Source organism: Ursus arctos, unplaced genomic scaffold (genome assembly GCF_023065955.2).
Source record: "Ursus arctos isolate Adak ecotype North America unplaced genomic scaffold, UrsArc2.0 scaffold_2, whole genome shotgun sequence".
Taxonomy (NCBI): domain Eukaryota; kingdom Metazoa; phylum Chordata; class Mammalia; order Carnivora; family Ursidae; genus Ursus; species Ursus arctos.
The window spans coordinates 99,016,598-99,035,338 of NW_026622874.1; the positions used below are offsets into that span (position 1 = coordinate 99,016,598).

The 18,741-nt window shown below is 42.4% G+C and overlaps 1 protein-coding gene across 1 annotated transcript in view; it reads left to right on the forward strand.

Moving 5' to 3' along the window:
- Positions 1 to 5,422: 5,422 nt before the first annotated feature.
- BAIAP2L1 (BAR/IMD domain containing adaptor protein 2 like 1) overlaps positions 5,423 to 18,741 on the forward strand; it is a 91,494-nt gene continuing 78,175 nt past the window's right edge. The window contains exon 1 of the mRNA XM_026516268.4: positions 5,423 to 5,762. Coding sequence (XP_026372053.2) covers positions 5,712 to 5,762 — 51 coding nt within the window. The 5' untranslated portion in view covers positions 5,423 to 5,711. The remainder of the gene's footprint in view (positions 5,763 to 18,741) is intronic.

Genomic DNA, 18,741 nt, shown 5'->3' on the forward strand with positions numbered 1-18,741 from the left:
ATGATTCTCAACATCATTAGCCATTAGAGAATGCAATCTAAACCACAAGCTACCGATTCATGCCCAGTAGGATAGCTACAATAATAATAAAAAAGAGCAGACAATAATAAATGTTGACAAAGATGTGGGGAAAATTGGAACCCTCATACACTGCTGGCAGAAATGTAAAATGATGCAGCCACTTTGAAAAACCATTTGGCAGTTCTCAAAAATGTTTAGCATAGAATGACCGAGCAAATCCACTCTTAGATGTGGACCTAAGAAACATGAAAACTTATACACAAATGTTCACAGCAGTGTTATTCACAAAAGCCAAAACATAGAAACAATCCAAATGTCCATCAATGGATGAATGGGTAAACAAAATTGGTGTACAATGGAATATTATTCGGCAATTAAAAGGAATTAAGTACCCATACACACTATAACACGCATGAACCTTGAAAACACTATACTAAATGAAAGAAACCAATCACAAAAGACCACATATTCCATGATTCCATTTGTATGAAATGTTCAGAATAGGCAAACCGACACAGACAGAAAGTAGATTGAGTGGTTGTAGCACTAGGGGATAGGGTTGGAGGAAAATGGGGAGTAATTGCTAATGGCTACAGGATTTCTGTTTGGGGTGATGAAAATGTTCTAAAATTGATTGTACAACTTCACAAATAGCCTAAAAACCATTAAATTGTACACTTTAAATAGGTACATTATATCACATGTGAATTATATCTCAATAAAGCTGTTTTTTTTTTAAGATTTTATTTATTTATTTGACAGAGATAGAGACAGCCAGCGAGAGAGGGAACACAAGCAGGGGGAGTGGGAGAGGAAGAAGCAGGCTCATAGCAGAAGAGCCTGATGTAGGGCTCGATCCCATAACACCGGGATCACGCCCTGAGCCGAAGGCAGACGCTTAACCACTGTGCCACCCAGGCGCCCCAATAAAGCTGTTTTTTTAACAGTGATAGTTGAAAGAGAACCAAATAGAATTACAGACATAAAAAAATATTAAAATTTAAAACTCAATGGACAGATTAATTACATAGGGATTTGACACGGCCAAGGAAAGAATGAGTGATTCAGAGGATAATTCTGAAGAAATTATCCAGAATGCAGCACAGAAAGATAAAGATGTGAAAAATGTAAAAGAGAAATATGATTTCTATGCCCAGATATACTATCAGTCAGTAATGAGAACCCTTTCAAACTTCCGGCTCTGATGTTGTTACAAGCTTAAGTGTTCTTTGACACAAGAGACAACAACGGCGAATGAAGTGTTGCTGAATAACATGTCCGTTCTAGAAAATAACAAAATAACATTTTCACAGCACTTGTTAGTAATTCATGAAGGACAGAGAAGATGGATTAAGATCTGAGCTTTCTTCAACAAAGTTGGACAAAGTTGAAAAAAAAGTGAACAAAGTTGAAAAGCACAAGAGGTTCAAATATCATTGAAATGACAAAATTGGTTTTCACGCATGTCTTACAGAACCCGTTGAATGCTTCATGATCATATAGCACTCACAGTATATTAATACATTTTGCATTTAATTCTTACTCATAGGAGAACTTTTACCAGATGTTAATATGCCACTATATAGACATCATTTAGTGTTTTTATAAATAGATGAATATTTACCCTTTTTTGAGCGCTGACATTCTCAGGGTATTCATGTAACAGTGACCAGGTGTCTACTGTGCAATGCCCTGTACAATGTACCTTGTAGAAAGTTCGGGACTTTTTCTCAAAATCTGTTTATGCCTATGTTTTGTTACCCTTTGGTATTCATTGAATTGAAACTAATATCTGTATATTCCTGTCAAGGACTTCAGACCCACCAGCTATCTGTTCTGCAGTCTATTTTATTGTTTTTTGAAAGCTGGAAAAGTAAACCCCTGATGTAGCTGCTTTTTGTGAAATGAAGAGCATCTTGACTACCTCATAAATGTATCTTCTTAATAGTTCCTGAGCACCTGCTATGTGCCAGGCACCGAGCCACCTGCAGTGCCCCAGACAGGAGTCACGCCTCTTGGTGACATTTGCATTCTAATGGGGAAAAGGGGTGGAAAGAGTCTATCAGTAAGGAAATGAACAAGGAAAAGATTAACTAGCGTATTAGTTTCCCATTGCTACAGAAACAAATTACTACACGTTTAGTGGCTTAAAACAACATGCATTTATTCTTTTACGGTTCTGGGGCAGAAGTCTGAAATGAGTCTCATGGGGCTGAAATCAAGGTGTCATCAGGCGTAGTTCCTTCTAGAGGCTCTGTGCACTTGCCTTTCCAGCTCCTAGTGGCCTCCTGTATTCCTCGGCTTGTGGCCTCTTCCTCCACCTTCAAAGTGCATCACTGCAGGCTCTGTCCCTGTCATCACATCTCCTCTGACTTCTCCTGTGTCCCTCTTATATGACCCTTTGTGATTACATCCAGTCCATCCAGATATTCCAAGACAATCCCCTCCTCTCAAAATCTTTGATCCCATTTGCAGAGTCTCTTTGCTATGTAAGTTAACACTCACAGTTCCAACGCTTGGACTTGGAAATCCTCGGGGAGCCATTTACCAGCCTACCATAGCAAGCGATAAGCCCTACTAGAATGCCATGATCGAGAGGACCTAAAATAGCATTTTCAGGTCGAGTGGTGAAGGAAGGGCCTCTCTGAGGCTTTGTCTGGGCTAGTATCCAAATCATGGGGAAATGCTGCTGGGGGTGAGGGTGGGCACACATTCTAGGCTGAGGGAACAGCTCATGAGGAACTCTATAGCAGCAGTGAATTCGGTGTGCTGAAGAAGTTACTGCAGCTTGGACTGGGAGAGGGTTCCGGAACGGCCGATTAGTCTTCAATCCGCATGTGCTTTTGCAGAATGAGAACACTTAAAGCCCCCATCCTCCCTCTTGGTATTTTATACTGGAATCTTCCCCAAACTACTATCATATCAATGGAGACCTCTTTTGTCACAAAACATAGGAAACTGTGGACATCCCAGAGCAGCCGTCCAGGCTGAGAGACCCTCATTGGGTGGCACGGTAAGTTCAGAAGAAGGTCAAACCTCAAAACAAGAGCCTGTTCCAACTGTGGCTTTCAAAGTCTTACGGATGTTGTCATCTGCCATTGCTTCCTACAACTCTTGTTCATGTAAACAGGATTTTGATGATTTCAACTCAGGCAACTCGGCTTATTCAACAAACGTACTTGAAGAGCCTAATACATGTGGCCTCTTGAGAAGTCTCCCACATTTAAAAAAATGTATGTATGTATGTATGTATGTATTTATAGTGCATGAGCAGGGGGAGGGGCAGAGGGAGAGAGAGAATCCCAAGCAGACTCCGCACTGAGCCCAGAGCCTAGCACAGGGCTCAATCCCACGATCCCAAGATCATGACCCAAGCCAAAATTGAGAGTTGGATGCTCTACGGACTGAGCCACCCGGGCACCCCTCCCACCTTTGTACAACTACAGCACGTTTGACTGTGCCTCAACTGCAGCTTCCATTACGGTCCTCCTTGAATTCTATTTCTTGCACATGTATTAAAGGCTTGGGTCAAGGCCAGTTCACTTTGTACTCCTACACTGCTCCCCCCCCCCCAGCTGAGTGCCTGGCACAGAGCAGATAATCAATACTCACTTTTTCTTTTTGTTCAGCAAACACCTACCAGGCACCTACATGCCAACTACTGAGCTGGGAGCTGAACGGCATTGCTCTTAATATCCATATGGCCCAAGAACAGACCATTCTCAAAGACTTCTAAAGGAGCAGGATGATCCTAACCAGGAAATTATTTCCATAAAGGAGAGTTAAATATGACTGAATATCTGTTTGTCGATTTGCATACAGTTATGAACCCGGTCTTTTGATCAAATTTCAACATTGGCAATCAAATCAACCCATCTGAGATACTTGCTGGTTTTATGATTGCTTGTAAATCTCCGTCTTTTCTGACTCTGAACTACACTGCTGAGCTGTGGGGTGTTAAAGGTTAAGCTTCTGCTCTCTTTCCAGCTCCTCGGTTGACTGGCTTGCAGCAGAGAGCAAAATGACCCCATTCATCAGGAGGCACAGAGGTTAGTGCTAAGACAAAAGGTGACCTGCAAAGTTAAGGCAGGGATTTTCAAGCTTAAACGAAAACCAGCAGACATACTTGAAGAGCGTAACACATATTGGTGGTAATTATAAGGTCATGAGTTCATCTCAATACGGCAAATGAAACCCACTTGGCAAATCTTAGGAGTCAAATGCTAGAAATCTGTTAAGGAAGGAGGCAGCTGCTTCCACTGCCTGAAACCTAGAACTGATATATTATTTCCCCCAACATCCAAGAACACACAATCTTTTGGTTCCCAAGCATGATGTTTTATAACTTGCAAAACTTGATAACATTGTCCCAGAGTCTAAGTGGTTGTTTCTGTTCTAAGTCCAGCCACGTCTCATTCTCTTTTTGTTCCCATCTGAGCCACACAGTGCCTTCTTTGTGTACATTTCCAATTGAACTTTATCACAAGAGTGGTTTAGAAGCCTCATCTCCTAACAGCTCATAAAAGATGCAATGGCACCCAAATGAAGTTTTTAAAAACCAGAATAAGACCTCATTGGGAGGATGTCTCAGATATTAAGTCGTGGTTCCTGCTGGGAGAAGTCTGTTCTGGATCCTCGGGGTCTGTGCTGGGGCTGGGGTGGAGACAGAACAGGGAGCAGCAGGACCCACGCCCTGCTCACACTGAGTGCTGTAAGAGTTACCTCCACACCTCAGCTCATCACGGTTTTCTAAATCTAGTAACGATCTCGTGAATAGCACAGCTCTGTTGCATTGAGTTAAAGGTCGTTCTTAATGTAAAGTTTAAAAACGTACAGCCGTTTCTGCAACCAGATCTTGGCAATTATTAACTTTCTAATACATCGGGAGCTTCCAAAACAACAGGTGGCAGCCCCTTCTTCCATCTATGAGAGCGCACACCCTGGGATCCTCAGATCTTTGGGGTCAGCGAGTGGGGTGCGCAAGGACGAGGGTCAAGCAGGGAAATCGATACAACTGGGGGATGTGGGTCCCTCTACCCGCAGCCCCCAAAAGGCAGCACGGAGGGGCGCCCGCGGAAAGCGCGGGTCTCTGGGCCTCACCGCCCCCCGTTCGAGCTCTGTCCAAGTAGAACAGCATCGCGAGGCACCGACGCCTCGCGGGATCCGGGTCGCAGCGTCACCAGGAGCTCTCTGACCGCAGCAAAATGGCAAGGGGTGGCCACCCGACCTCCGGCGCCTCCCGTGGGGACGCCCCGCCCACTTGGCCCCGCTCGCCTCCGCCCCGCCCACCCCGGCCACGCTGCCCCGCCCACCCTGGCTCTGTCCGTCTCCTCCCCGCCCGCCCCGGCCTCTCGGCCCCGCCCACTCGGCCGTCTCAGGTGGGGCCGCCCCGCCCACCCCGCTCGCCTCAGGTGGGGCCGCCCCGCCCGCCCAGCCAGCCCCGCTCTCCCCGCCGCGTCAGGCCGCGTCTCCTCAGTTCCTCACAGGGGGTGGCTGCGGCGGCGGCGGCGCTGCAAGTTTTGACATTTTGGCGGCGGAGGAGCGCGCCGGCACTTCGGAGCCGACGGCTGTGGCAGCAGCCGACCCTCGAGGGCCCTTCAGCCGCTCCCCAGCGCTCCCGCCGCCCAGGGTCCGGCGGCCACGAGGCCCGGCCGCGTCCTCCCGCGTTCGCCCGCCGGGCGGCTGCAGCCATGTCGCGGGGGCCGGAGGAGGTGAACCGGCTCACGGAGACCACCTACCGGGTATGCGAGCCCAGCACGGCCCGGGACCTTGGGGGGTTGAGGGCGGGAGGCCCGGGGGCGGGGTGCGGCCGGGAGTGCGGGGAGGCCTGAGACCCTGGGAGGACAGGGGCTCGGAGTTTGGGGCCGGGGGAAGCGGGAGGGCCCCGCGGCGGCTCGCGGTCGTCGCCCGGGGAAGGTCGGGGCGAGGAGGGGACTTTACGCGGGAACACCCTCCCTCGCCCCACTCCTGGCGCTGGAGACGACCTGCTAGCTACACATATCGCAGCCCAACGTGTCGGGAGGGCGTCGGAGAAGGGGGGGGTGGGGTCTGTCCCGTCCCTGGGGGCCGCGTTCTCCAGCGCGGCTGCTCCGCGGAGTCGGAGACGCGCCGGCGTGGCCGCTGCGCCAGAGCTCCCCGGGACGCGAGAGCAGCGCCTGGTTCCTGCGCGCGGGGACGGGGGCGAGCGCGGCGCGGGGTTCGGGGCGCGCCAGGTAAGCCTCTGGGGGGCGCCGCGGGGCTCCCGGCGTCCGCTCCAGCCCTCGGGGACCCTGCCGCGCGCCGCGCTTCGAGCCCTTCGGCCTGGGCTGCTCCGCGAGGTTCCAATAAAATGCACCCAACCTTCAGGAAAGCGTTGACGGTCACTCTCTTAACTTGCATTTCTTGCGAAAGCGTTTCTCCAGTAACAGACACAGATTTAGGATTAGTGGCCAGTTTAATAGGTTTAAGTACTTGTAAATGAATTCCATTTGAAATAAGATACGTGCTTAATCATCTGCTATTAATAGACTACAAAACAACTTTTGTTTTAATTCAGCCTTGGCTCATTGAACACAAGTTCTCCAAATTCACTTGTAGCCAATTTTAAGGCCCGCAGTTTGGTCACTTTCGTAGATTTTTTTTTTTCCAACCCTTAAATTGGGTTTCTAGATGCGCAAGGTCTGAGTGAATTACTGAAATCAGAGGGGTTTATCGACTGTTGTAGGGTAAGAATAAAGAAGTGCATGAAAATACATTCGTAATCTGTCCTTTGGGTTCAAAATACTGATTCCCTTCATCTGGATACACAAATAGGTAAACGTGAATTATATTTTTTGAGTAGATATGGTAGACACAGTTGACACAGCATTTTTGGTCTCAGTAAGTAACTTGTGTTGTCTTAATAGAGGGCAATTTTTAGAAATCCCAGAAATTTGAATGTTAAAATTTTATGTTTGTATTGAGATTGTTAATATTTAAATGATCCTGAAGGTGGTGGGGGCAGGCAGTGTGAGGTGTTGACAATGTGTAAATAAAACACTCTTAGACTTGGGGAATTGGAGCTACTCTGATGACTGTTAAGGAGAAACTGTATGCAGTTGAGGAATGCAGATCATTGTAGATTTCAGGCAGTCTAAGTATCTAGTGGGGCACAAAGACACCTAAACACCTAAGTTGTCTCCAAGAAGGCAGGCACATCTTTCCGATCTGGGATGATAGATCAATTTGAGACAAGCAGTCAGATGCTCTGAAGTAACTCTTTGCTTTTTCTCCCACTTCTTCCTTTTACTTTTAGCAGTGACTCAGTGGAGGTACTGTACTCAAGTGAATTACAGCACCACAAGTGCCAACCCCAAAGAACTGGGGCAGGATGCAAGAAGCGTAGATTTCACAGTTTGGGTTATACATATTTATAGACATTAGGCAGTGTAAATCATTTTCAGACTTTGAAAAGGTATAATAAACTGAACATCAGAGACTAGTTACTGACTACTTTCCATTCCCAGGTGTCTTAAAACATAGTAAAAGCTCACAAATGTTTGTTGCTTTGACTTTAATCACCATTTTGTTCATTAATATTTTGGGATTGCGTTTTTTATGTTGAATGGTGGTAAAAGAATTTACACCTCCAGACAGCAAGTTTATATATAGTTTATGAAGTGAATAGTGCTGGCTCACGCTTTGGCTGTGATGGAAATGCACAATGAAATTTTGCATTCACAGGTCTGATTGAAAGCCTGAAGGCCTTCACCACCTCCTCATTGAGTTCTTCCCCACCCCACCCCCTGACAACCAAAGCTGAAACAATTTACCATATAGGTAAAAAATCTCAGTGTGATGAATCTAGTTATTTAATTAATTTGTTTATTCATTTTATTTTGAGAGAGGGAGGAGGGCGGACGGGAAGAGGGAAAAGGGGAGAGAGCATCTTAAGCAGGCTCCACGCCCAGCATAGAGCTGGGATGAGGGGCTCAGTCTCATGACCCTGAGATCATGACCTAAGCATAAATCAAGAGTTGGATGCTTAAACGTTTTTTTTAAAAAGAGATTTCCTTTACGTTACCTAACAACCTACAGTGTTTTACTAATAGAAACATAACCTAACCAGGTGCGTTGACAAAAGCACCTGGAAATGAGATTCAGTGACTTGCTAGTATGGATTTTAGATTTTTTTTTTTAAATACTCAAATTAATCCAACTTTGAAATAAAAGAATAAGTTCTTTAGAAAAAGTGGGGGATTATAAACTAGTGTAATTCTCTGTAATGCAGTATCAGATATCTTTCAGTATTTATTTACACATTTGCTGAGTTCTCTAAAATGTGTACTTAGACAAATGATTACTAGAGACCCATGCTGAATCCCAGGAGGATGTGTGTTTTATGGCTTCACAAACAAATGATATGATAATAAGCCCCAAAATGTGAAGTAATGTTACTGTTGCTAATTAGAGTTCAGCCAGAGATCCCTCCCAGCCTCCACATAGTATGCCCATAATTTGCCCTCAGTGCTTGCTTGTGATTTTGCATGGTTTTCTGATGAGTACATGCTTTAGTGGTACGAGGAAGAAGTAAAGTTCAAAAAAACCCTTAATTAAGAGTAACCACAACCTTCCTAGAAGTTAGAATTGCTAAAGTCTTAGGAAGTTGAGGAGGGATGGGTATGATGTCATCCATCCTATATCTACGTTGTTCTTGCTAAGCAGCAGTGAAGGGGGAAAATGTCACTTAAAAAGGAGGGGGGAAAGGGGCACATAAGTCTTTGTTTAGATGTCACCTGCTCAGACAACTCTTCAAAATTGTTCACAACGCCATCCATCTCCCAATCCCACTAACGTTACCTTTCCTGCATAGTACTTAGTACCTTAGGATATGCTGTATAACATACTCCTTTATCTCTCATCCTTCTCCAACTAGAATGTGAGCTCCCAAAGGAGAGGAGCTTGGCTTTGTTATATTCTGAATAGTTACTGGCAGTTGGTGTGCGGGCTTGTTGATTATGTAAACACTTATTTATTTCTTGAATACCTGTGCTAGGCCTCCCCACCTCCCTTGATACTTTTCATAGAGCATTTGTTTCATTCTAAGTGTACATCAGCCCTCAAGACGGATGTGGATTTTGTTTACTGTTGAAAAACCGAGGCCCAAAAGTCTAGGAGGGAGCCGTGTCCACATGCCATTTACCCTGCCAGCCTCCATTCCTCTCCTTTTAGTAGTTTAGTTTCTAGTGGTCAACAAATGCACAAATCAAATGCCTTTTCACAATTTGGTGATCTAAGATGTCACCAGAATTTTCTGCCATATCGTTCATCATCTTTGTTTTGAACAAAAATTTGTTTAATAAAAAAAATGAGGTACTTTTGTTCTTTCATCAGGTCAAGCAAGCATCTCGGCATATGTACTAGGTTTTGTTTGCTTAATGGTTTTTTTATTTTCTGGGCTTGGGTTTAATTGGGGATGTGGTAGTGAAAGTCCCTACCTGGATGGCTTCCAGTGTGGACTATGGTATACAGGTCTAGCTTATGAAGGTTTCAGTTACCTCGTGTGTTTATTTCTGTAGCTATATACACTACTTGATATCTTCATCTGTTCCCATAATACTGCTTTCTTCAGGTATGCTGAAGATAAAATGGGATTTGCAGAAGCCCAGACAACTTGCTCTTGGCTCCATGATGACTATAAAAAGGGACAGTAAGAATCAAGTGCCAGGTAGCAACAGAAGGAGTTGCCAGGTATCAAATATTAAACGGAACAGCCCAGTATTGTAGCTTTTTGTCTGGTAAAAATGAAAATACGAAGACAAACAATGGTTGTCTTTTTCTGTCATAACATTTTTTCTTGATTGGAAAGAGGTTTTAGAACTATGATAACATTGCTATGTAGACAGAGCACTGGCCTTTATTATGAAGCTTGGGAGGCTGGGACCACTTGGCCAGGTGACACCATTCACAAGTTTCAGGTTGCTTTTGAGTTTACATTTGTGACATTATTCGTATATTGGGCATTAATTCTTGTCTGGCACTTCTGTTGTAATGAGCCACAGGCAGACCTGCAGGGGAAACCTAATGTGCATGGAATTTCAACAAATTGGATTTTTGTTTTTATCAGCATTCCACACAGCTGTTTATTCTGCAGTTCAAAAGTAAAAATTATTATAAAAGCTACATAAACATTAATCGAACTTACCTGTTGACATTTGCAAATATATTTCTTAAACTTTTTACTGAACTATAATAAACATACTGAAAGTGTGCTTTGGTGTATATAGCTCACAAAATCATCAACAAACTGAACACGTGTGTATAACTAGCACCCAGATCAAGATGCAGACCATGACCAGCCCCCCTGAAGTCCCTTTGGTGCCCCCTTCCAGTCACTGTGTTCCCTCCAAGATAACTACTCTCTTTAACTTCTAAGCACTGATTAGTTTGGCCCATATCATCTGCCATCTTTCAGCCAGTGTGTTTGTAAGTTATGCCCCTGTCAGAGTAACCGTGGCTCATTCTTACTACCGTGTAGTATTGCACTGTGCAAATACATCACGATTTATTCTCTTTCAGATTGTTTTCAGACTACTCCAGGATATTGTGAATAGTGCTGCTATGAACATTCTAGTACATGTCTGATGGGCATAGGCCCTCATTTCTCTTGGGTATGTACATGGGAGTGGAATTGCTCGGTTATAAAGTATCTGAGTATTTAGCTTTGGCAGAAACTGCCAAGCAGTTTTCCAAAGTGGTTGTACCAGAGTTCAGTAGCTCACCCTTGGCAAGAGTTGATATTTTCTTTCCTTTTATTTTGGCCACCCTGGTGGGTGTAAGCAAATAACATTTTACAATTCAAAACAAAACTGTTTTCCCCAGGTTTGCTGGTTGGATGTCTGCAACCGCAGCAGAAGCCTGACTCCCTAAGGGATACTTCCTGTCAGAAAGTAGAACCTAGGACCTGGGGAACATGGGTCTGAGAGGGGCCATACAGCTGTGGTATTCAGTAGAGTAAAACATAAATTTAAGTTTAGTAGACTCTAAAACTGTCATAGTTGAACACATCAAAAGGTTTTATTGCATAAGGGGTTTTGAGGGCATAGATGAGCCATGTTTTAACAAACTGGAATGCTGGGGGAGGGGTGCAGAGTTACAGTTACTTGAATTTTCTTGTTCAGGTATTAAACTATCTTTCCCTTTCTTTTTTGCATGAATTTTTTTGAAAATGTAGCTGCTTTACGTTATAGGCACAGTAGACTAGATTTTAAAAAAGAATTGCAGTGACTTACAGTTAAATTAAGAGATTTCAAGACTAGTACTTTGTGAAGGAAATGACAGTTTTAATTTGGGTCTTTTCCCCCACTTAGATTATACATGCTTGAGAACAAATCCCTCGAATCCTACTTCTCAGCATTTACCACATATTTTATTCTTTTGTGTGTGTGTGTTGGTTCTAATCTCAGAGGATTTTTAAAACTGTATTTTTTCTGAATTCTTAGAAAATTTCCAAAATCTCTGTGAATATTCACAGTGAAAGTAAAAGTCACCTGGATCTTACAACCCAGAGAGAACACTCTTAACTCTCACTGTCACACTTCCTGATAGTTTTTAGTCCATCTCTCGCTGTCAGTATCCTGTGCCTGGTCAGCTTGCTGACTCCACAGTACTATTGTCTTTATCAACAGTTTATTGATCCAGTTCCCTTTTACTGGACATAAGATTGTTGCCAGCGCTTTGCTATTAAGGCACTATAGCAAACATCATTGTAGGTAAAGCCTTGCACAAATCCAGGATGTTTTCCTTAAGCTCGATGCCCAAAGGGATTGTGGGTCAAAGGGTAGGTACAATTTAAAGCATGTTTGCTACACATTGCAAAATGCCCTCCGGAAAAACATGCCCCAAGTTATGCTTAATCTGATTGTGTGAGAATGCACCTTTCCTGAACCCCAACCAATTAAGTAGGTCTTTTAAAGCCACTTCCTTTTTTATAACCTATACAGGGTTTTTTGTTGTTGTTTTTCTTTAGTAAAACATGTATCGCTATAAGGTATAGTAGCTTATGGACATCGACTGGGACAATACCTGAGATTTCATGTCTTCTGCTATTGGGTATAACTTCCCCCATAAACTTTGTACTTAGATGTGTACAGAATATTTACAGCTATGTGGCCCGTGTACTTTTGTTCTTATTTTCCTAAGCCTTGATTTTAAACCTCTGTTCCTGTTTTCCAGACCTTGAGTCTGTCTTTCTGGTTGATCATTATTTTAGAGACTGTGTTCTGGTTTTAACAGCTGCCTTAAGTCCTTGTGGGTACAGGTGAGGCTTGTGTAAACGAGATAAAAGTTGCTGGTTCCTCTCTCATTCAAAAATAAATGAAAAATATTACTAGAAGGTGTTCCCAAGCCAGGGAGCAAAACAAATGAGCCCCATCAGAGATCTAACTGGTGGCTCACAGCCTTCTGGAGCTACCCGTGCTTTAAGGAGAGCAGCCTGGGGGTAAAGATGCCCTCAGGTTTGTTGCTTTAACTTTTTATTTGGTGCTTTGAAGGTTAAAAAGTCCCTAAACAATAGCAGTTTCTTCACTAAAAATACCGAAGTACAGCAGTGGTTGAACTATAGGGCAGGGAAGGGAGACTTCTACTTACCACTTTTACTCTACTTTCTGGAGTGTTTACATTTTCTTCATGTGAATGAATGACTTTTATAATTTTAAGCTTTAAAACGGAAATTGATATACCATTTTAATGGGTAAAATTTTTGAAAACTAAGCCAAAATGTGCCATTTTCTACCTGTGTTTTGCAAACTGACCTTTCAAAGATAAGCTTAATTTAAAGTCTCACTGTTTTTCTCTTAATTACTACTTATGGGAAGGCATTTTTAACATTACTAACCTGAGACTATGAATGCAACAGAAAAGAATGCAACAAAACTGAGAAACCCCCAAATTCCAGTTCTTAGAACTCTCTCTTAAGAGGCTTGTTCTGATGTTGCAAGCAGCTGATCCCTTTAGGTGCAGCTATATCCTTGAAAGGTATAAAAGCAGTAATAACAAGGGCAAGAAAAGGTACAAACGTGGTAATAATAGCCTGTCAGAAGTAAGGCTAAAAGTTCAGATGATTAAAACACATTGTGTAGAATAATAAACATGGAGAAGGTTGGAGTTGGGGGTCAGAACAGATCTCAGATGACCTGTCTACCAGCCACCTAAGTGCTTCTCTTCGGCCTTCAGGCTGAAGCAGCCCCTTCCTGAGTTGGGAGGAGGGAAGCCTCTGCCTGTGTGGGGGAGGGGAAAGCTGTGGAGAAGACAACCCTGGCCACCTTTGTATTCTTATCAGGTACAGATGCCTGAGATCTAAGCTAGCCGATCTTTTCTGACCACAGAAACTCAAATGGTAAAAGAAAATCAGGAGAATTACAATGATAATTCCTTTTACTTAAGGGCTATAATTATATATGTATATATATACATATACATACATGTGTATACATATATATACATATATGTGTGTGTGTGTGTGTGTGTGTGTGTGTATATATATAAAATTTTAAATTAAGCTCTGTGCCCAACGTGGGGCTCAAACTCACAACTCTGCAATCAAGAGTCACATGCTCTACTAACTGGGCCAGCTAGGTGCCCCTGTGTGTGTACTTTTTTAAAGTAAAACTTTAATGGTTTTAATTGACCAAATGGTATATTTTATCATGGGCTTCATCTTCCACTCGGAGCAGCTTGAGGTGCAGGACTATGTCTGACAGTAGCATATATTTCTAAGTGTGTAAACACACTTTAAACATGCAAAACATTGTTCTTATAAGAGGCTCAGTCCAGTCGTTGCACTCTTTAAGATCGCTTAGTCAGCTAACCAATCCGTTCTTTCTTATCCCAGATTTTAGTATGTACTCAATGTCGTATTCCTCCATTTGACCTTGTGCTTCAGTTTTCTAATTGTGAATCTGTAGATAAGGATGATAGTAGTACCTAGCTCTGGTTATTGTGAAGATTGAACATTGTAATACCTGCAAGCTCTTAGAACAGTGTGTTGTTAGCAGTAGTAGCATGTGTTTACTGGAGTGTAGCCGCCATAAGAGCATTGATTTTCATCTCTTTTGTTTACTGCTTATCCCCAGTATCTAGTAGAGTGACTGACATAGAGGCAGAGCTGAGTAAATATTTGATAAAAGAATAGTGTTGAAATCATCGGCACAAATTTTTCTGTCAATGAGCTATACAGTTCTTGAGTGTTTTTTGGTTTTTTTTTTTAATCCCTCACTATGCTGGTGCACAGCAGAACTCAGAAAAATTTGTTGAATAAATACTGAAGATCTATGCTTATCACAGCTGTAGCTAAAATCCTCACCTTGGTGGCCAGGGGGCCTGAGCTAGTGCTAGTGATAATACCTATGATGTTTTGAGCATCTGTTATGAGTGTGCCAAGTTTACTGTCCACATTCATTCTTCAACTGTTTTCTTAGGTACCGCAATTGTGTCAAGCACTGTGGTCACCACTAGGAACCACATTGGAGAAAAAAAAAAAAAACAGTCTGTGCTTTTCTAGAGTTTATAGCTTATGACAGGACAACAATGCCAAGGTTCTAGTCTGTCCAGCATTTCCCCTCTACCTTGGCTTGCCCAGTATGATATTTATGTTTCCTTGCTCCTTTCCCACCCTCTCTCCCGGAGGGGTCCTGCCTTTACGAATTCAGTTCTTTGGACTTCATTTTGTCTCACTATTGGAAGAAGGGAAAAAAATAAATGTATGTGCAGGTTAAGTTCAAGAGGAGTTTTTAAGGCAAGAAGTCTTTGGAAAGTTGGGTGAGAGAATTAGATGAGAAACAAAACCCCCCAAAATTAGAAATTTTGATTCCCGTTACTAGTATCTTGAGAAATACATGTAATGAACTTGAAGTATTTTTAAATTATTTTAGGTTTCTGAACAATATTTCTCAGATTGCAAGGGGAACAGTTTTTTTTTTTTTTAAGATTTATTTATTTTAGAGAAAGCACAAGTGGGGGGACGGGCAGAGGGAAGGAATCCCAAGCAGACTCCCCACAGAGCTTGGAGCCTGGCGCAGGGCTTGATCCCACAATCCTGAGATCATGACCTGAGCCAAAATCAAGAGTTGGATGCTGGATGCTTAACTGACTGAGCCACCTGGGGGCCACAGGGTTGCAATTTTAATGCAAAACAGAATGACCCATCTCACAGGGTCTGGGTGAGCGAAATTCAACTAGAATTATAATTCAACTAGAATTATTCGAGATAAGTAAGAATAGCACTTGGAAAAAACTAGTGAACTAAAGAGAGAATGTCGCTTGCTATATGAAATCAGCAGTTTACTTTGATCTAGTAAAGTTCCTGTTACCTGTTAAGTACTTAAGGGCTTTCTAAACAAATGCAACCCGGCACATTAGACGTTCTTTCCTGTAAATTCATTGCTTGCTTTTTATTCCATGACACACCTTTTAAAAACAGTAAGTAGGCAGGTAAGAACACTCAACCAAATAGTCTAGTGTGCTCTATAGCCTTCAAAGTATTTATCTGTTGACAGCTATTTTAAACGTAGTAGCGTAATTGCTGTTTCAATAGATACCATCTATCTGTGATAAAGTTACACATTTCTAAGTGATATTCAAATAATATTAAAGAAGTTTGCATTTCTTATTTTCACCATGTCAGTCTGGATTGCCTTGGTATTTTTCTTATACTTGTCCCCCTATTAGGCCATGCAGTTTCAAGGGCTAGAATGCTTTCCTCATTCATCTTTGTGTTTTGTATGTCCAGCATAAGACTGGGTTCACTGTTCACTGTAGGTATACAATAAAGATTTGAACACATACATGCATAGTTGTTTCAAAGGCCCAAACATAGGAAGGACTTTACAGAATTAGTGGAATGAAACTAAGTACACATTATCTTGTACTTGCCACAATACCCTTCCTGCCCCGCGCCCATAGGAAAATAACAAGAAGAGGCCCATTTTCAGATTCTGATTATGTAATAGTCTTCTTGGTACTGTAGCTATAGGGAGGACTGTGTTTCCACTCTTCCAGATGGGAACATGCACCTCTGTGAACCAAGCAAGAATGGATGTGGTTTTCATCATAGTTGGAATTTCAAGAAATGGTTTTTACTTCATTCTCCTAGGTACTACTCCCTCTGAAGTGTAAGGTCTAAAAGTTGCTTCAAATCTGGGGCAGGGTCCCCAAATCCCTTGTCCAATTGAGGCCAGTGTGGGCCAGACATTGTTACAGTGTCTGAAAGCTTGCTAATTGCCAAGGCCAGGAACGCCTGCTTATAGCCCCAAAAGCCTTCGTCGTACTGCCAAGAAATATATAACTCTATGGAATTATATGTAGCACCTGTTGGACCTTGGACCCAGTATAAGCCTGCACTTAAACTATAAGGAAAAGTGGTTTCAGATAATTCTACAGACAAATGTAAAACTTTTGTCTAGTATTTAAAATAGAATGAAACTTTGTCATGTTGAGCAGAATTCAGGATGACTTTTTCTTCAAGTTACTTTATCAAGAATGGTCATGGACTCAGATTGCCTGTCACATGGCTCTCCCTCCACAATTAAAAACAAAACAAAACAATTGAGTACCTAGATTCTTATACTAATTTACTGGGTGGGATAGATCTGGGACTTAATTTTCTTGATAGGCTTGATAATTTCATGCAAAAGACTTGAACAGTAATAACACACTTTTTACTTTCTCCCTCCAGTGTGGGATCTTTTTGTTTTGCTTAACTTTGCTTTTGCTGTAGAACGATTCTTGCTGCCTAAATGAGTAGGGAATATAGAAAGTGTAGTTCGTCCAAGTCATCTGTTTCTTTGAACAATGAAAAAAAAGGTCATGGAGATGTTACTGCTTCTAGTAGTGTATCTTAAGAGGTAGCAGTACATAATTTTCTGGATGATCACACTGGTTCTCATCTCTCGGTTGGTTCTTAAGGAGCTCATGATCTAATAGGTGCTTTCAGAACACTCAAGAGAATATTCTTCCAGGGGAAGCCAAGCCCAAAGAGATAGCCCCGTGCTTTGCTGATCACTGGCCCAGCAGCTTCTCATGCTCAGGTCGTGTTGGAAGGGACAGAGCCATGTAACCCTAAGGGTGTCATGGCTTCATTTCTGGCATGCCCTTTGCACTCTGAAGGACCACTTTTGCAGAAATAATTACTTATAAACCAAAGCTTCGATACAGAGGAAGAAAAGAAAGGAAGAATGCAAAACAACTTTTAAGTCATAGAAAGAAACTTTCATGGAGAGTTTTCTCTGTGGGCTGAAGATTTCCTATGAAACTACCCTTACAGGAGGACATAGAAAAGTCTTTTTTTTTTTTTTGCCTGGAGACATATTTGCCAAACTCCTTCCCCAATCATAGCTGGAAAGACAGCTGCTAATCCAGCTGGAGATTTGTCTCAAAATAGCTGGGTTATCTTTTTCTGCTAATGGATCTAATTGATTTTCACTCTAGGAGGGGAAGTTGCTGCTAACAGCTACGTAGGCGTAAATGCTTGCAGACCAGTAGCACTTTTCTGGATGGTCCCGACCAGTGTTCACGAAGTACAGCGGATGGCCTGCATCTCAATACATCTGGCTCTCTGTGGGCAGGCTAGTTAGAAACAGCCAAGGAACGAACAGACACATACAGCTTTGCGGCGTTCCATAGCGTTAAGGATTTAAAGCCTGAGCCCTTAGCAGCCTGGAACGTTAAGAAGAGCCAAGGTTTTTTGTTATTGCTGTTCTTTTCCTTAAAAGAACAAAAACAAAAAACCACTTAATTGAGGTGTAATTTATTTAAAAATTCACTCCTTTTAGGTGTACAATTCAGTGATTTTTTTTTTTTTTTAGTAAATTTACAGAATTGTGCTACCCTCACCGCCATCCAATTTTATAACATTTTCATTATGCCAAAAAGGTCCTTTGTGACCATTGCAGTCATTCCTCATTCTCATCCTAAGCCCCAGGCAACCTCTAATACTTTTTTTTTCTCTATAGATTTGTCTTACTAGATATTTCATATAAATTGAATCAGGTAATATGTGGTCTTTTGTGACTTTTTTCACTTAGCATGATGTTCATTCATGTTGTAGTGTGTATTGGTACTTTATTTTTTATGGCTGAGTAATAATCCATTTATGGATGTACCACGTTCATCTGTTCACCAGTTGGTGGACATTTGGGATGTTTCTAACGAGGCACTTTTTTTTTTTTTTTTAAGATTTTATTTATTTATTTTGGGGGGTGGGGAGGAGCAGAGGGACAGGAGCAAGCAGACTGTGCTGAGCACCGAACCTGGCATGGGGCCGATCCCAGGACCCTGAGATTATGACCTGAGCCAAAACCAAGAGCCAGTTGCTCAACTGTGCCACCCAGGCGCCCCTAACAGGGTACTTTTTTAAGGGCCACATTCCTGTCTGATACTTAAAAAGTAATTTAAAAATCAACTTGGAGAAACATAGAATTAGGAAGGCAAAATTCACAAGGAAAACCCTGGCATTTTCAGATTTTGTAAACTTATTATGACTTAGTAGTTGTAGGACAGAGTCTTACAGCTTTTGTGACCCTCAGCTGGAGCTGTTACTTTGAGCTAATGAAGTTGCAAGCAGTGTATTACCTCACGCCTGATTTTCATAGCTAATTGGCCCACTGGGTCATTGTGTCTGTTGCAGTATGTTCAGATGTGCTGAGGGCACATCGTGCAGCTGATTCATCTATGAACACGTATATCTCTTATATAACAACAACAACA